The sequence below is a fragment of the Rana temporaria genome, chromosome 2, assembly GCF_905171775.1.
Source record: "Rana temporaria chromosome 2, aRanTem1.1, whole genome shotgun sequence".
Lineage (NCBI taxonomy): Eukaryota > Metazoa > Chordata > Amphibia > Anura > Ranidae > Rana > Rana temporaria.
The window spans coordinates 240,631,512-240,648,224 of record NC_053490.1 but is presented as its reverse complement, the minus strand read 5'-3'; the positions used below and the strand labels follow the sequence as shown (position 1 = coordinate 240,648,224).

The 16,713-nt window shown below is 40.6% G+C and overlaps 1 protein-coding gene across 1 annotated transcript in view; it reads right to left on the bottom strand.

Moving 5' to 3' along the window:
• Nucleotides 1-11,585: 11,585 nt before the first annotated feature.
• Nucleotides 11,586-16,713, bottom strand: part of LGALS9 (galectin 9) — a 32,291-nt gene continuing 27,163 nt past the window's right edge. The window contains exons 8-10 of the mRNA XM_040336677.1: nt 15,966-16,054; nt 15,651-15,816; nt 11,586-12,592 (exon numbers count right to left, since the gene is read on the bottom strand). Coding sequence (XP_040192611.1) covers nt 12,449-12,592; nt 15,651-15,816; nt 15,966-16,054 — 399 coding nt within the window. The 3' untranslated portion in view covers nt 11,586-12,448. The remainder of the gene's footprint in view (nt 12,593-15,650; nt 15,817-15,965; nt 16,055-16,713) is intronic.

The following is a 16,713-nucleotide window of genomic DNA, read 5'->3' as shown; positions in this document are numbered from 1 at the left end:
TGAGTAATTTGATTTCTGAAGCAGGACAGTCTGACTCCTATCTAATTCTCTCCCTCAGAGCAGCAGCAGCGCCAGCCTTTCCCTACACTATCTAAAGCAGAGTGACGTGCTGTACTGTGTGCCTCTAGCTTATATAGAGGCGGGTCACATGCTGCACTGGCCAATCACAGCCATGTCATTAGTAGGTATGGCTGTGATGGCTTCTAGGTCAGACGACGAGTTAAACGAATGTTGATTGGCTGCCCTGCAGCGCGCCATTACATTGCCGAACACCGAACCCGAACTTACAGCAAATTGTTCGGGTTCGGGTCCGGATACCAAAAATTCAAAAGTCCGGTACGAACCCAAACTTTACAGTTCGGGTTCGCTCAACCCTAGTCAGGTTGGAAAAAAAAAACACAAATCCATCTAGTTCAACCATAAAAATAAATAAAATAAAAAATATCATAAAATGCCATATTCCTTCCTGATCCCCCGAGAGGCAATCAGATTTTCTCTAAATCAAATTCATTACTGCATGCTACTGTTTACAGTTCCTTGAAAAAGTATTCATACCCCTTGAAATTTTTCACATTTTGTCATGTTTTAAACAAAAATGTGTATTTATTACGATTTTGAAAATGACAAATGATATTCCATTTTTTTTCCAAATAAATATCTGAAAAGTGTGGTGCGCATTTGTATTCAGCCCTATTTTTACTCCGATACGCCTAACTAAAATCTAGGGGAAACAATTACCTTCAGAAGTCACCTAATTAATAGATTTTTGTGTCCCCCGGGGTGGGTTGCTTCTCTGGACCGTGTTCTTGGCCACTTACCTGACACAGCATCCACGTTTTGTGACATATTCCATATACATCGTTTAATAAATTATGTGCCTATGTATGGCTCCTGAGGAAGCGGACATCAAGTAACCACGAAACATGCAACATGTAGAGTTTATATACACTGCACAATATTTAATGTTTTGTATACATCATTGTTAATACAATGTTAATGATAAGCTGATTTACAATTTACAATTTGATTTACAATCAATATTTTATTGTAAATGTGTAGAAACTTTTACTTTGTAATAAAAATATTTTACATTATAATTTTGACTGTCTATCAGTTGCTCATACGATGCCATTATAGTCCAATACAACCTCCCTTTCTTTACAATACGTTTTTGTTGTTGGAATGGTGTTTCTCAACCTATTTCCAGTCAAGGCACCTTTTTAAAATGATGTACAATCTCAAGGCAGCCCACTCTAAAATGTAAAAAACTAAACTAATATTTTTACTAGTTGCAGCAGCATCCACATATGTAAACTACCCAGCAATAGGGGTGGTTTGTTCCTCCACCTTTGCAAACTGGCACTGACTAGCACTCTAACTTTTTTCTTCTCCCTCAGTTTTACTCCTTTCTTGCTAATGTGACCCCAGTGCTGATGGAGAGGGACAAACAAGGATACTGTGCAGGTGCCCAATGTCCTGCTCAATTAATGACATCATTGGTTGTTACGATGCCTGTGGCTGTGTGAAACAAAACTTGTTGGCTTGTTGACAATTTTTGGGCATTTTGCCAATGTACCCCTGAAGGACCCAGAAGGCACTCTAGTTAAAAAGGGTTGGTTTTTGATATGCAGTACTTTTAGTTTGTAAAGCTAGAACTGTCTGTAAAGCTCTTCCAGGGGGTTGGTTCTTTTTTTTATTAAATTCTATATTTTATTGTTTTTTAATCGATTTTATACAAACAGACATACTTCAATTGCATACGTATCACATACATTACATATCTCAAATCGATTCTGCAATAGAAGGAATTTACAGAGCATTTCAGTTCCAAAATTTTTCCTTTTCTAGATATACTGACGGTATAGATAATCTTCATCGTCCTTCCTATTTATCAAACCGGCACAACAGAAAACAAAAACAGAACAAAAACAAACCAACCAAAAAAAAAGAAAAAAGAAAAAATAAATATTCCTGTATTCCGCCTCCGGGTTGGTTCTTTTTATAAATCTCTATATTAATTTCTCTTTTTTTTTCCATACAAAAATATACATTTCACATCTTACATTTATCTACTCTCTCCGGGGGTTCCGTAAAATTTCACTTAACATTCATTTCATCTAATACAAATATAATTTATACAACATTTATACATTCAATTCTCCCCCTTTATTCTATGGTGTAGTTTATCCTCTCTTCATATCCTATTTATCCTGAAGCCATCATGGTATTCTCTATCCAACTTGCCCACACTCTTTCGTATATCTCTCCATATCTTCTATTACAACATATTACTCTTATTACATATTACTATTCTATTACTCCCTATACAATGTACCATCGAGGGAGCTTCTACTTTCTTCCAACTTAACACTATCTTCTTTCTTGAGTAAAATAGTAATAGGCCCACCTGTGTTCTCTTTCCTTTAGAGGTCATATTCTTCCCTATTTATCTTAATAGGCAGATCTCCCAAAGATATTGATGTTACTGTAGCAATTATTCTCAGGACCTCCCTCCAAAATACCACTATCTTCAGGCAAGACCAAAATATATGGATGAAATTTCCTGGAATGTCTGCACATTTCCAAAAATTTTGAGGATTTGATGGGGAGATCTTATATAGCTTATATGGTGTGTGATAGTTCCTATGTATTATTTTAAATTGTATTAGATTGTCTCGGAGTGATACTAATATCTGAAATGGGAACCTCCATATCTCCTCCCAATTCTCTTCTGCTAGATTTGGGACATCTCTTATCCAACATTCACATAGTTTGCTGATATCTGACAGTGTAGTCCTTGATAAATAAGTATACAGGGTTAAAATTGACTTATTTTCACTTCTTTTGTTTACCATTTGCTCCAAACCCAGTTCCATTAATTGTGGGGTCCCCTCAGGGAACTGAGCTAATAGAGCATGGGCAAGCTGCATATATCTGAAAGTATAACTCTCGGGTATATTCCAACACTGCCTCATTTCTGCAAATGAGAAACATTTTTCCCCATGTATTACTTGTGATAATTTTTTTAACCCCAAATTGAGTCCGTTCCCCTGGATCTTGACTAGAATCTAAATGTGGCAACTTGGGGTTTCTCCATAGTGGAGTATTTGGGGATAGATTAGTTTTCGAATATCCCTCTTTTGCTACGGCAGCTCTCCATATTTTTACTGTTGTTGTCATTGAAGGGGTCAGATACTGTCTAGATTTTAACCCCCTATACAGAAATCCTTGAAGTGCCTCCACCGATTGGACCACTGCTGCTTCCAACATTGTGGTGGAGTCAAACCCATCAGGGTTCAGCCATCTCCCCACCGTCACTAACTGCGTAGCACTTATAAAGGTCTGGGAAGGCCAGCCCCCCTGTACTGCCGGTCACATAAGTGTACTTAATTTAATTCTAGCTGGTTTATTTGCTCATATAAATGCAGAAAACATACCATGCAGCTGCGCAAAGAAACTTTTAGGCAGCCATTGTGGAGAATTTCGAAACAAATACAAAAATTTAGGAAGAATCTTCATCTTTACTAAATTTATATGTCCTAATAACGACAGCGGGAGCGCTTCCCATACCTTTAATTTTAATATTTTCTTAACTCCTGTATTACTGGATCCAAGTTCAACATTCAAAAATCTTCGACCTGTCGAGATATTATTATACCAAGGTACTTAAATTCCGTCACATGTTTCAGTGGTAGATTTGGGGCAGCAGTATCCTGTGCTCTTTGGTCAATGGGAAATAATAGAGACTTACCCCAATTTACTTTAAGCCCTGTAAATAATGAAAAAGTATCTAATAATTCTAAGGCTCCTTCCAGAGATAGACCCGCATCCCTCAAGAATAACAGCATATCATCGGCATACAGGGCTACCCTCTCTTTCAGCCCCCCCACTCGGAGTCCTTGAATATTCGGAGTCCTAAGAGCCTCTGACACTGGCTCTATTGCTATTGCGAAGAGTGCTGGAGAGAGAGGGCAGCCCTGCCCGTGCCGTGCCTCTGTATAGCTGAAAAAAAGATGATAGCTTTCCTCCCAATTTAATCGCTGACATGGGTTTCCTATGAATTGTTTGTATCCATTTAATGAACAATAATGTGAATCCCATCATTCTGAGTATTTCCCACAGAAAAGGCCATTTGATTGTATCAAAGGTCTTCTCTATGTCTAGAGAGGCCACCGTCCTGGATCCTTCCTGGATATGGCGAGCATGTATGTTTGTATATAACCTACGTAGATTATCCACTTGAGGACTGCCTAACGCCGATATACGTTGGCAGAATGGCACGGCTGGGCACAATCACGTACCTGTATGTCCTCTTTAAGTGCCCAGCCATGGGTCGCGGGCACGCGCCCACGACCCGGTCCGAAGCTCCGTGACCGTGGCCGCTGGACCCGCGGACCCGATCCCCGCCGGAGTCCCGCGATCAGTCACAGGAGCTGAAGAACGGGGAGAGGTGTGTGTAAACACACCTTCCCCGTTCTTCACTGTGGCAATGTCAGTGATCTTCTGTTCCCTGATATAGGGAACGACAATCACTGACGTCACACGTCCAGCCCCGCCCCCCTACAGTTAGAAACACACATGAGGTCACACTTAACCCCTACAGCGCCCCCTAGTGGTTAACTCCTAAACTGCAATTGTCATTTTCACAGTAATCACTGCATTTTGTTAGCACTTTTCCCTGTGAAAATGACAATGGCCCCAAAAATGTGTCAAAATTGTCCGATGTGTCCGACATAATGCCGCAGTCACGAAAAAAATAGCTGATCGCCGCCATTAGTAGTAAAAAAAAAAACATTAATAAAAATGCCATAAAACTACCCCCTATTTTGTAAACGCTATAAATGTTGCGCAAACCAATCAATAAACGCTTATTGCGATTTTTTTGACCAAAAATAGGTAGAAGAATTGGTATCGGCCTAAACTGAGAAAAAATAATGTTTTTTATATCTTTTTTGGGGATATTTATTATAGCAACAAGTAAAAAATATAAAATTGTCGCTCTATTTTTGTTTATAGCGCAAAAAATAAAAACCGCAGAGGTGATCAAATACCACCAAAAGAAAGCTCTATTTGTGGGAAAAAAAGAACAACAATTATGTTTGGGAGCCACATCGCACAACCGCGCAATTGTCAGTTAAAGCGACGCAGTCCCGAATAGCAAAAACTGACCAGGTCCTTTACCTGCATAATGGTCCAGGTCTTAGGTGGTTAAAGCTCCATATTTTCTATAGAATTCCACCAGAATTCCGTCTGGGCTTGGTGCCTTTTCCCCTGAAAATGTATGTATAATTTCCATGATCTCCTTACTTGTAAATGGGTAAACCAATGCCTCCCTCTCCCTGTCCGACAGCCAACCGAGGTCTACCTGGTCCAAATGGTCCGTCATAATCTCCGTGCGGAGGGGAGAAAAGATGCATATATCAAACTATAATACTCTTTAACCACTTCAATATCGCACATAGTCATATGACGTTCACAAAGGGGATCTCCCATCCCGGGTGGACGTCATATGACGTCCTGGACTTTGTGCGGTGATATCTGAATGATGCCTGCAGCTAGAGGCATCATTCAGATATCATTGTGTTCCGGCGGCGATCCTGCGCACATAAGAATGATCACAGCGGCGGTTCTGCCGCTTGATCGTTCTTATAGGTGGTGGGAGGGGACAACCCCCCTCCCGTCGCCATCCGGTGCTTGTTCCGGGCTCTCCCGTGCCATCGGGGGCCCTGAGAAAGGATCGCCCAGCGCCTAATAGGATGCATAGAGACCAGATGGTCACCAGTCATCTCTATGACCGTCGGAAGCCCGGGCGCGATGTGATGACGTCACGCCCGGAGACCCCGGAAGTAAACAAAGCAGCAATTGCGGCTAGTAAGCATGAGATCGGTGAATTTTTTTTCACAATCTCATGCTTTCCAGCCTGGAGGAGAGATGCGGGGTCTTATTGACCCTGCATCTCTCCTTAAAGAGGACCTGTCAAACACCTTTCCTATAACAAGGGAATAAAAGTGAACAACATTTTTTTTTTTTAAAGTGTAAAAAATAAATAAGTAAAATAAAAAATAAATAAATAAAAAATAAATTTAAAACGCCCCTGTCCCCGGTAGCTCGCGCTCAGAAGCGAACGCACACGTAAATCCCGCCCATGTATGTAAACGTTGTTCAAACCACATATGTGAGGTATCGCCACGTGCGTTAGAGCGTGTGCAACAATTCTAGCACTAGACCTCCTCTGTAATTCTAAACTGGTAACCTGTACATTTTTTCAAAGCGTTGCATATGGAGATTTTTAAGTAACGAAGTTTGGCGCCATTCCATGAGTGTGTGCAATTTTAAAGCATGACATGTTAGGTATCTATTTACTCGGCGTAACATCATCTTTCATATTTTACAAAAAAAATGTGCTAAATTTACTGTTTTGTTATTTTTTAATTCATGAAACCATTTTTTCCCCAAAAAAAGCGTTTAAAAAATCATTGCGCAAATACTGTGCAAGATAAAGCAAAAGAATGATGATTTGTACATGTAGGAAAGAAGTGCCAGAATAGGCCCGGTATGGAGGTGGGTATAAAAGCCCTGTATTGAAGGGGTTAAAAGTCTCCAATATCTCCTCAGGTCCTTTTAATTTAATTCACTTACTGATATAGTTGCAGCTTGATATTCTTGTTGTGTTGTGTTGTTGACCTGACGAAGGGCTTTGACCCGACACATGTCCAAAGATTGTAGCAGCAAAAGTTTTCTCGTTCCAGCCTGTGCTATCTTGCGCACTGCACACACCTCCAGAGACCGCGCTCTAGCTACAGGATTCTAGCAGCACTTTGTCTCTACTGGCCAACCATCAACCAACCATCAACCAATCCCGCACCAGCATCTTCCAAGCTTCGTTTCCACCCCTCCAGTCTGAATCGGTGAGACGTCCCGATCAGGTGAAGTTGAGCGCGCGTTCTGTCTCTCCACAGTGCACCTCGAGGACAGCCCCACCAAACTCAGGGCTGACTGATTCCATCCTCCACCCGAGTGTTCATCCATCCACTCCGGTCCGGGTAAGAGTGTACTACTCAGACTCCTTTTGATGTTCCACATCATATTGTTGTTCCCCCGGTGTGAGACGCCGTGCCTGTGTGATAGGCATTTGCCTATTGGAAGTGCTTTTGTGACAGTTTTGTGTTCAACATTCCAGTTGCCTGCCAGTATTTGGATTATCAACATTGAACATTCTGCAGTCAAAGCTGGTACTATTGAAATATTTCTCAGACAATAAATACATTTTTAATCACATTATTGTTTGGACTCCAATATTGACTCTGATGAAGCACTTTTCTAAAGGATCATTCTGTTTTGCTTATATTCTTGTTGTGCTAATCTCGCCAAAAATCTCCCACTTTTTTCCCTTTCATCGGGAACGCAGACCTCTAAATGCCGGTAAGGTAAGCTTGCTATATTTCTGCCTTTCCTATGTATCCTATCTGTCGGTTCTCAAGGAAACCAGACCACCATCGTACCTTTCTGGTTGGGTAACGTGTGTGTAAATGTGTTTGTGTCCCCCTTCACGGGTTGGACTGTGTGTGGATAGGGAGAATCCTCTGCAGTTCCCTGCGGGCGACCTGGCTCAGAGGCGCATAGTAGGGTCAGATTAAACCCACAAAGAAGAGACAAGGAGGGTCTCTTAGTGAATGTTTTGTCTATTGTCATAAACCCCTTCTATCCACATAGATAAGTGGAAACTATTCTTGTAAATCTGCAGATGTGCTGTACTATTTGTTTTAGAGACAAGAGGGTATAGGCACAAGTAGGAAAGAGAAAAGACTGGCTAGTCATTATGAGAATGGAGGGTGAGAGACTCTCAGAAAATGCCCAAGATGAGCGCTAAAGAATATATGATCTGAAGGTACGGTTCCGCCTATACTGAGCCCCTAGATAAATGGGTAGAATGGACAAAAGGAACAGCTAATCCTTTAAAATCTAAAAGGACTTTTGATGTACAAGTATGGCAAACTTTTCTGCATGGCTATGGCCCACTACTGTGCAGTGAAGGAATGTGGAGAATAGCTTGCACATGGTAGACAGAAGTTAAAGTAGCAAATTAAACCGGCTTGACAGAGATGTTTAATAAAAGTACTGCCCAAATTTACTACATTTGGCCAGAAGACTGTAGAGGCGGAACACCCCACCTTATGTGGCTGCCAGTTTGGCTTTATAGATCAATCTACAAAAGCACACGAATCAGATTACATAAAACACAAAAGATCAGCTGGGCAATATAGTAGAAACAGAGGTTTAACAGCCCCATATCAACCTACCAAGAGGGATTTGGCCAATATCTTAAAAACAGATGATTGACATGAATCAAAAGGCACATATACAAAACTAAATCCGCTGGGCCATATTCTGAGAGAAGTTACGATGGAGTATCTCAGGATACTCCATCGTATCTCTCTTTTTTGGCCCGTGTATCTATGCGAGTGATTCCTAGAATCATTTTCGCATAGATACACTTAAGATCCGCCATGTGTAAGTCACTTACACTGTCGGATCTTAAATGTAATTACGCTGCCCCGCCGCTAGATGGCATTTACGTGAAGGTCTCATTTGTTTATGCAAATGAGCCTGCTACGCCGATTCCCGAATGATTTCGCGTCGCGTACCCGTCGCTAACGTCGTTTGCGTAAGCGGAAACGTACTCCTGCTATATGAGGAGTAAGTTTCCACATGTCCCACGTAGGCCATGTTACGGATAGCGTCGGGTCCGCGTCGTGTTTTTCCGTCTGCTACGTCGTTTCCCTAAGTCGTTCTTGAATACGACTTTACGTCAATGACGCACACGTCGGCGTCATTGACGTTTTCCGCCGAGAACTGGAGCATGCGCACTGGGCTTTTTTAAGCCCGGCACATGCGCAGTTACTTAGAATCGGGGGCGCGCTTAATTTGAATAGAAGCTGCCCCCTTGAAGATACGCGTGGCTACGCCGGGCCATTTACACTCCGCCGCCCCAAACTACGAAGCAAGTGTTTGGGGAATACAGCACTTGCTCCTGTAGTTTGGGGCGGCGGAGTGTAAATGCCTTACGCGCCGCCCGCGGACATTTAGAGAGAATATGGGCCGCTGAACTTAAGGCTTTGGCCAGAGAAAGATGGATAGTGTCTGAACTTCCGGAGCAAACCATAATTTTCAAATTGTGGCAGCAAGATGAAGAAGGAAGGAAAGGAGAAGCCACCCCTTCTGCCCCTGTCACAGAGCAATCTGTTGCAGTTTATCCTGTCAGAAACCAATTTGTTTTTGAGGTTAATGCTATTGACAGTAAGTCTCAAATTAAATGGCATGTACCTTTTAGTCCCCAAGAAATGAGAGCCATATTAGAGGGAATAGGAGATCCTAGAAAGAATCCAATTGGGTTTGCAAACAAACTTAGTGCTGCACAGGTGACCACTGTACCAACAGATGGTCCACCAGCTCTGATGAACCTATTATTCTGAGAAAACTAGGAGAGAGCTGAACAGGATGCCGTTTCTATTTGCCAATGTAGCAGGAGCTGCCAGCAATCAGCTTAAGTAACGCAGAGAAGATTGGTGTCAAATATACAAAAGGCGGGAAATTTTATGGAATTTCACTGTATTGTTCATTTAACCACTTGATGTGTCCGTCATAATGTCGCAGTCACGATAAAAATCGCTGATCGCCGCCATAACTAGTAAAAAAGATTATTAATAAAAATACCATAAAACAGTCCCCTATTTTGTAGAAGCTATAACTTTTGCGATTTTTTTTACCAAAAATATGTAGAATACCTATCAGCCTAAACTGTGGAAAAATGCTTTTTTATATATTTTTTGGGGATATTTATTATAGCAAAAAATATTGCATTTATTTCAAAATTGACGCTCTTTTATTGTTTATAGCGCAAAAAATAAAAATCGCAGAAGTGATCAAATACCACCAAAAGAAAGCTCTATTTGTGGGAAAAAAGGACGTCAATATTGTTTGGGAGCGACGTCGCACGGCCGCACAATTGTCAGTTAGAGCTACACAGTGCCGAATCGTAAAAAGTGGCCCGGTCTTTAACCACCAAAATGGTCCGGGGCTTAAGCGGTTAACCATAAGAAAGAGACTCCATTTTGTTCACAATATTGAAATGTGTTCTGTAACCTTCACTTAACACACAGACACAACTACTAGACCTAGAAGCTCTTTCTGTCTCAACCCCCCCCCCCCCCCCCCCCCCGAAGGTTTTACTTTGCAATTGTTCTACTCGCTAGCTTTTAATAACATATTTCTATTTGTTCGTTTTTAATAACATCTTACACCACCCCTTTATCTATGTATAAAATAACATGTAATAATAAATTTGGTCAGAACGGACATTTTAAAAACAGTGATTGCGTCCTGTAAATCTGTTCCTGCAGTTCATATACATAAATCCACACATGACAGTCTAATTGCATAGTGAATATCCCAGCGATTTATAAGCGTACAGAATCAACAGACACAGTATGAAGATCATCCCCAAATAAAATCACGCCTCTTACCAAAGATTTGTGATCTCAAACTATAGAGATCTCATTCGCTTTCTAAGTGTCCATAAAACCCTGTAGTTAAAAGGAGGGAGGGTAATTGGATTTTAGCATACTATGAAGTGTCTTCCTCTTCCTACACATTTGTGTGAACAACCAATTCATGATCTATTGAACACCGGTTGAGATCCTTGGATTTTTACAGGGTTGAGGCTGGCTGCGGATAATACTCCTCCCTCCTTTCAACTACCTCGTGGCAAGCGAATGAGAGCTGTATAATTTGAGATCAAAAATCTTTGGTAAGAGGCGTGATTTTATGTGGGGACAATCTTCATATGAGCACCCTTTCACGCTGTGTCTGTTGATTCTGTACACTGATAAATCGCTGGGATATTCACTATCCAATTAGACTGTCATTTGTGGATTTATGTATATGAACTGTCATGAAGGACTTCTATATTGATAATTGGTTGCTATTGCATTTTATATATGCTTTTTACTTCATACGAGCACCCTTTTTCACCGTGTCTGTTGATTCTATATACTGATAAATCACTGGGATACTCACTATGCAATTGGAAATTTGGAAAAATTGGAAATTTGTGGAAATTTTACATCTTTCATGTCCCTTGTAAAATACTACTAGAACTAACTGCCTGATGCTGGAGATGATATCTTCTCTGTAATTTGAATACCTCATCTTGTGTGACATGTTGTATGCTGAAAAAAATGTTTAATAAAATAGAATGTTATTTAAAAAAAAAAAAAAAAAAAAGAAATGTGTTACTTTGCTGTTAAGTCTGCAAACTTTTTTTTGGTAAAGGTGAACTATGCCTTCAAACTATCTATAAAATACTCACCCTATACCAATTAAATGATATGTTTAGGGGCTGCCCTGCAAGATTTGATAAAAGTTGGTATGCATGGCAGCTTGTTGATGACCAGCAACCTTTCCCCCCTTCTTGAGAGCAACGCAGTTCTCCTACACCTGTATGCCTTTGATATCCTTTCCTCCCTCGCACCTCCATTATAGCACTCTGCTTGAATATTTAAAAGGAATGAAAACACATGCCATTGTTTCTTGATAATCAAAAACTTTTATTACATTACTCTTTTATTGACAACTGTATTATTTTAATAATGTTAATACACTATCTACTGTTATGTTCCACCCCTTCGTGGTTATTGCTGAAGTTTTTCTGTTTGCCTGTAAGTTCAAAGACTGCACTTAAACCCTTCATGTACTATAAGTCACGTAGTTTTATATTGTACTTTCCTATGAAACAAACTGTGTAAAAAAATACCACGTTGTTCTTTCTAAATAAAAGTTTGTTGATGAAAAAAAAAATCATAAGAGTTTGTATTTTTCAGATATATCCTGTAAAAAAACAAAAACAGATGTCTGTATATCAATGTTTTTCAGTTTGTGCCTTGACTATCCTAGGCCCATCCTAGGCTTCATCTTAGTCAAATAATGTAAAAACAAAAAGGAAAACAAAACAGTGTATGCTTTGCAAATGGATAAACGAACTAACACAAAGCGCTCTATAACATTTATGCTGGTATACAGGTTAAAGAAATACATAACGTTATCAAATAAATGTATACAGTTTAGGCTTTATTTCATGAAAAGCACACATTTGTTAGTCTTGTGTGTGAAGTAGAAAATATGTAGCCAAGAAAAAGTGGTATATACACATAAAATCATATTTATGTGTAGAAATTTTACAAATATTGTAATAAATGTAAATATTATTTATATACGGGCTATACTTAATCATCTGGCTTTAAAAGTGTTAAAAGAACTGACAGTATAAATATTGTCTGCTGTCTTTGCTCTATCATTTTTTTATGTAGTTGTACTATGTGTTCTTTCTGTACTAGGTTGTTAAAAACAGTTGGGTATGAAAGACTTGGCATAGCCATAGATGATGTATTATCTAAAACTGAACATGCTGCAGGGCAACATCGCCCTCTATTTCCAGAGTGTTTATTTGATTAAGTGGCACACGATGATTAAAATTACACACATGCTTCCCATTAACATTCACTCTGAAAGCATGCTGTTCACAAACGATTTCAATCTGTAAAAAAAAATAGGAGGAAAATGTGGTCAGACAGCTCCAGTACTGGCTTATCTACAGGAAGAACAAAGTTCCCTTAACATAATATGCATCTTAAGGGCTCTTTCACACGTGCGGAACGTTTTTTAGATTAGTTTTTTATCATCAGTTGATCCGTTTTTCATCCGTTTTTCATCCGTTTTTCATCCGTTTTCATTAGAACTTTATTTTTATTACATATTTTGATGAAAAACGGATGTTAGCGGATCGGATGTTAACATCCGTTTTTCGTCCGTTCCGTTTTTTTTACGGAAGAAAAATAGGGTTTTCTTCCATTCAAAAAAACGGAGCTTAACGGAGACGGATGTTAACGGACGTTAGCGGATACTCATCCGCTAACGTACGCTATCCCATTGGAAAGCATTGCAATCCGTAAACGGACGTATGAAAAAACGGACGAACGGTCCGCACGTTTGAAAGGACCCTAAGATGGTTGTACAAGTTACAATTTGGCTGTACAATCTACTCTAGTCTTTTCAAAAACCATATAATGAGGGCTTTCCTAGGATTTCACATTCAGGTTGTATAATGTAGTGCGAGCTTACGCAAATAAATAATAAAACATAATTGTAAACAATCTACAGTTTGGTTACTTAATAGTTTCTTTAAAACCCTTTTGCTGCCAGAGGTATTTTTTTTACAATTTTTGCACACGATATAATGCACACTTTATGAGAGAATAGGCTCACACAAAAGGAACTTGCATGCTACATTTAGGTGTCCGGACACATTTTTGACTAAATATTGCACGCAATCCTGTAACTATCAATTCACTATACCAATCTGAACAGGCAATAAACTCAATTCACAGAAGGAAATAAATAATGAAATGCATGTGGTAATTAAGTAGTGGTCCAGGAATGCGGTATGTGTGAAATGTGTACTGGTTGTTAACAAGGGGGCCCCCTGATCCCACCCCCCCATGTGAATGGGTATGGGGTACATGGTACCCCTAACTCATTCACCTCCAAAAAATGTGCAGTGTAAAAAAACACATTAGACAGTTTTTGACAAGTCTTTTATTTAAAAAATAAATGTCCCTGATGTAGATCCATTGTCAATCACGACGCCCTCCACAACCTCCGACCCGAAAAAAAAAAAAGAAAAAAAAATGTCCACTCGCAACGAAGGCTCCTGCTGTCTGACAGTTCTTAAATAACTAAGGATTGGGGTCACCTGGTGACATCACTGGGTGACCCGCCCCCTTGTGACGTCATGTGAAAAAAACCTTAAGGCCTGGCATGGATTTTGGGGGAACCCTACTCAATTGTTTTAAAAATTTTGCCATGGGGGTTCCTGTTAAAATCCATACAGGGCCCGAAGGTTTTTTTCACAGTTTTTAGTTTCCGGCAACTGCTTTTTTTACTTTCTGCTTTCAGCGGGAAACTCTGCTGATGACTCATTGGTTGTTAAGGATGCGGCAGCCGCTCGCTCCCTAGCAACCATGTTGTTTAGTGGATGTTAAGGATACGGGTGGCTGCCCGCTCCTTAACAAAGCCTATGTTACATTACCGCATGTTTTCACTATTAAAATACAGCATGACTTCATAAAATAACTCATGCAGTATTTTAGTAGCGTTTTTAGTGAATGGCAAAAGACTTTTTGAAAACATACAGTTTTGTGAATGGGGCTTAATATTTGTTAAAACATTAAACAATATTTATTTTCAGAAAACAGAGACCCCGGAGAATAAAATGGTGGGAGTTTCAACTTTTTATGTCAAATGATACAAGCACAACTGTTTATTAAACCCATAATGTTAGTAAAAATACACTTGTTCATTTCAGTACACAAACACAAAATAATCCCCAATTTTTGGTAAAAAATTAGAACACTAATGCCACCTATGGACACCACTGAAGTTGATGCACAGATCGTACTTAATAAGCTTCTTGCCAAAATCAGAGTGTGCCTGTTTCCCTCCTCACAGTGCCCCCATACATCAGGTTCCCCTCATTAGTGTGCCTTCATACTTCAGTGTGCCCCCATACATCAGGTTCCCCCATCACAGGGCCCCCATATATCAGGGTCCCCCATCAGTGTGCCTTCATACTTCAGTGTGCCCCTATACATCAGGTTCCCCCATCACAATGCCCCCATACACCAGGGTCCCCCATCAGTGTACCTTCATACTTCAGTGTGCCCCCATACATCAGGTTCCTCCATCATAGTGCCCCCTTACATCAGAGTTGTGCCCCCCTCCCCTTGTACTGGAATAAATGCAGCTTTTCCTTCCGCTCTCCAGTCATGTGATATATCGCATAACAAAGATAAAGAGGTAAAGAGGAAGAAGGACAGTTTGCCCTCATTCTTCATCAGAATGACAATGAAAACTTTTTCAGTCTCAGCACAGGCTCTCTATCTCCTCCTGCAGGCTGGAGGATGGACAAAGCTGAATCCTCTCTCCAGCAGAAGCCTGCCGCTGCTCCTCCTGATAGAAGTGACTCTGCAAACACTCCTGTCAGTGAGGAGCAGAAGAGCGGCCACATCTCCAGCACCCCCCCCCCCCCTTTAAAAACAACACAACACTTGGGGCAGGAGCCCACTCACCCTCTTTCCTTATCCCAGCCCTGTCTTTAAAGAGGTTGTAAACCTCCATATAACATTTGTACCTATAGGTAAGCCTAGAATAAGGATTACCTATAGGTACTGTAAATATTGCCTAAACATGCGCCGTTTCGCAGATATACACTGTTTACTGTGCGGATGTCATTGGCGCATGTGCTCTAAAGGAACGGCCCGCCTGTGCCGTTTCTTCAAGAGCGCGTGCCGTGACCGACGGCTCCCGTGCGCATATGCAGGGATGATGTTACGCGGCTCCGGACAGTCACACAGCCAGGGTCCGCGGCCCCGGAGGAAAGACTAGCAAAGATGGATGCAGCCTGCAGCGGGGACGGCGCAGGCTTCATTTGCAGGTAAGTGTCACATAATGTGCTAGTACGTGATGCATACTATCACATTATGCCTTTACTTTGCAGAGAAGAAGAAAGTTATTATACTAGCTGTTATTGAACTTACCACAAAGCCTTGGCCAGCAGCAAAACCTATTCCAAAACTGGGCATTTGACGCTCCTCATTCCCCCAACTATCATTCAGTTTGCTGTTACGAACGATGGAGTGTTCATCAAATCTTGGATTGAAGTGAAATGCAGTTCCACCATTGAATTTCAGGTTGACATGAAATCTGAAAGATGTTTACAAATAATAATTGAAGATCTATAAAGAGAAGGGAGATAGGGTTCTACTGGAGTGTAGTGAAGCAAGCAGTCACTGGCTGCAACTCCTTGCAAAATGCTCATTGTAGTTGCAAGCCTGAACAAGCTAATGTATTACCTCTTGGGATGTCCAGTAACTGCTCCACTTATGACAATGACCTTGCTAGGATATAGGCCACCATGGATGTTCGTCTTATACGGAATTGCCTAGTTGTAAGAAAATAAATACAGCTCAACTAAGTTAAAAAAATATCAGCAGAGTTATTGTACCATGTCAGGTATAAATAAGGCAAAGATGCTGGAGGTAAAGGAAAAAGTTGACTGTGAAGCTTCTCATTTATCCAGATCATGGTAAGTACTGCATGTACTTTTTACTACAGGAGTAGTAGTTTGTCACATTCACCCCGATTTGTTTACGTTGAAGATGTTTTGACACTCATTGCAATAGCTTGTTCAGCTCAAATGAGTGTCCGAAAAAAAAAAAAAACAGCATTTAAAGCGCAACTCCATCAGCTTAACGTAGAAGTCCACACTAAAACTAAAATCCCTGTATCTACAGACATCTAACACTAACCTATCTAGTCCTGTAAATGAAAAATCAGCATACATACCTTTTCTGCAGCCAATCCGACCTGATCCCATGCTGAGCTGTCATCTGTGGCTTCACTATGGAGACGGGTGCAGAGGACACGTCAGACAACGGAAGCCCCATAGTAAGTCTATGGGTGGCGTCACTTCCCATTCATTCCACAGACGTTGTCTGAGTCCTCTGCAGAGCTTCTGCCACTGGAGACTGGACAAGAGTGGCTTCAGAAAAGGTATGTATAGTGATTTTTCCTTTACAGGGCTGGATAGGTTAGTGTTCG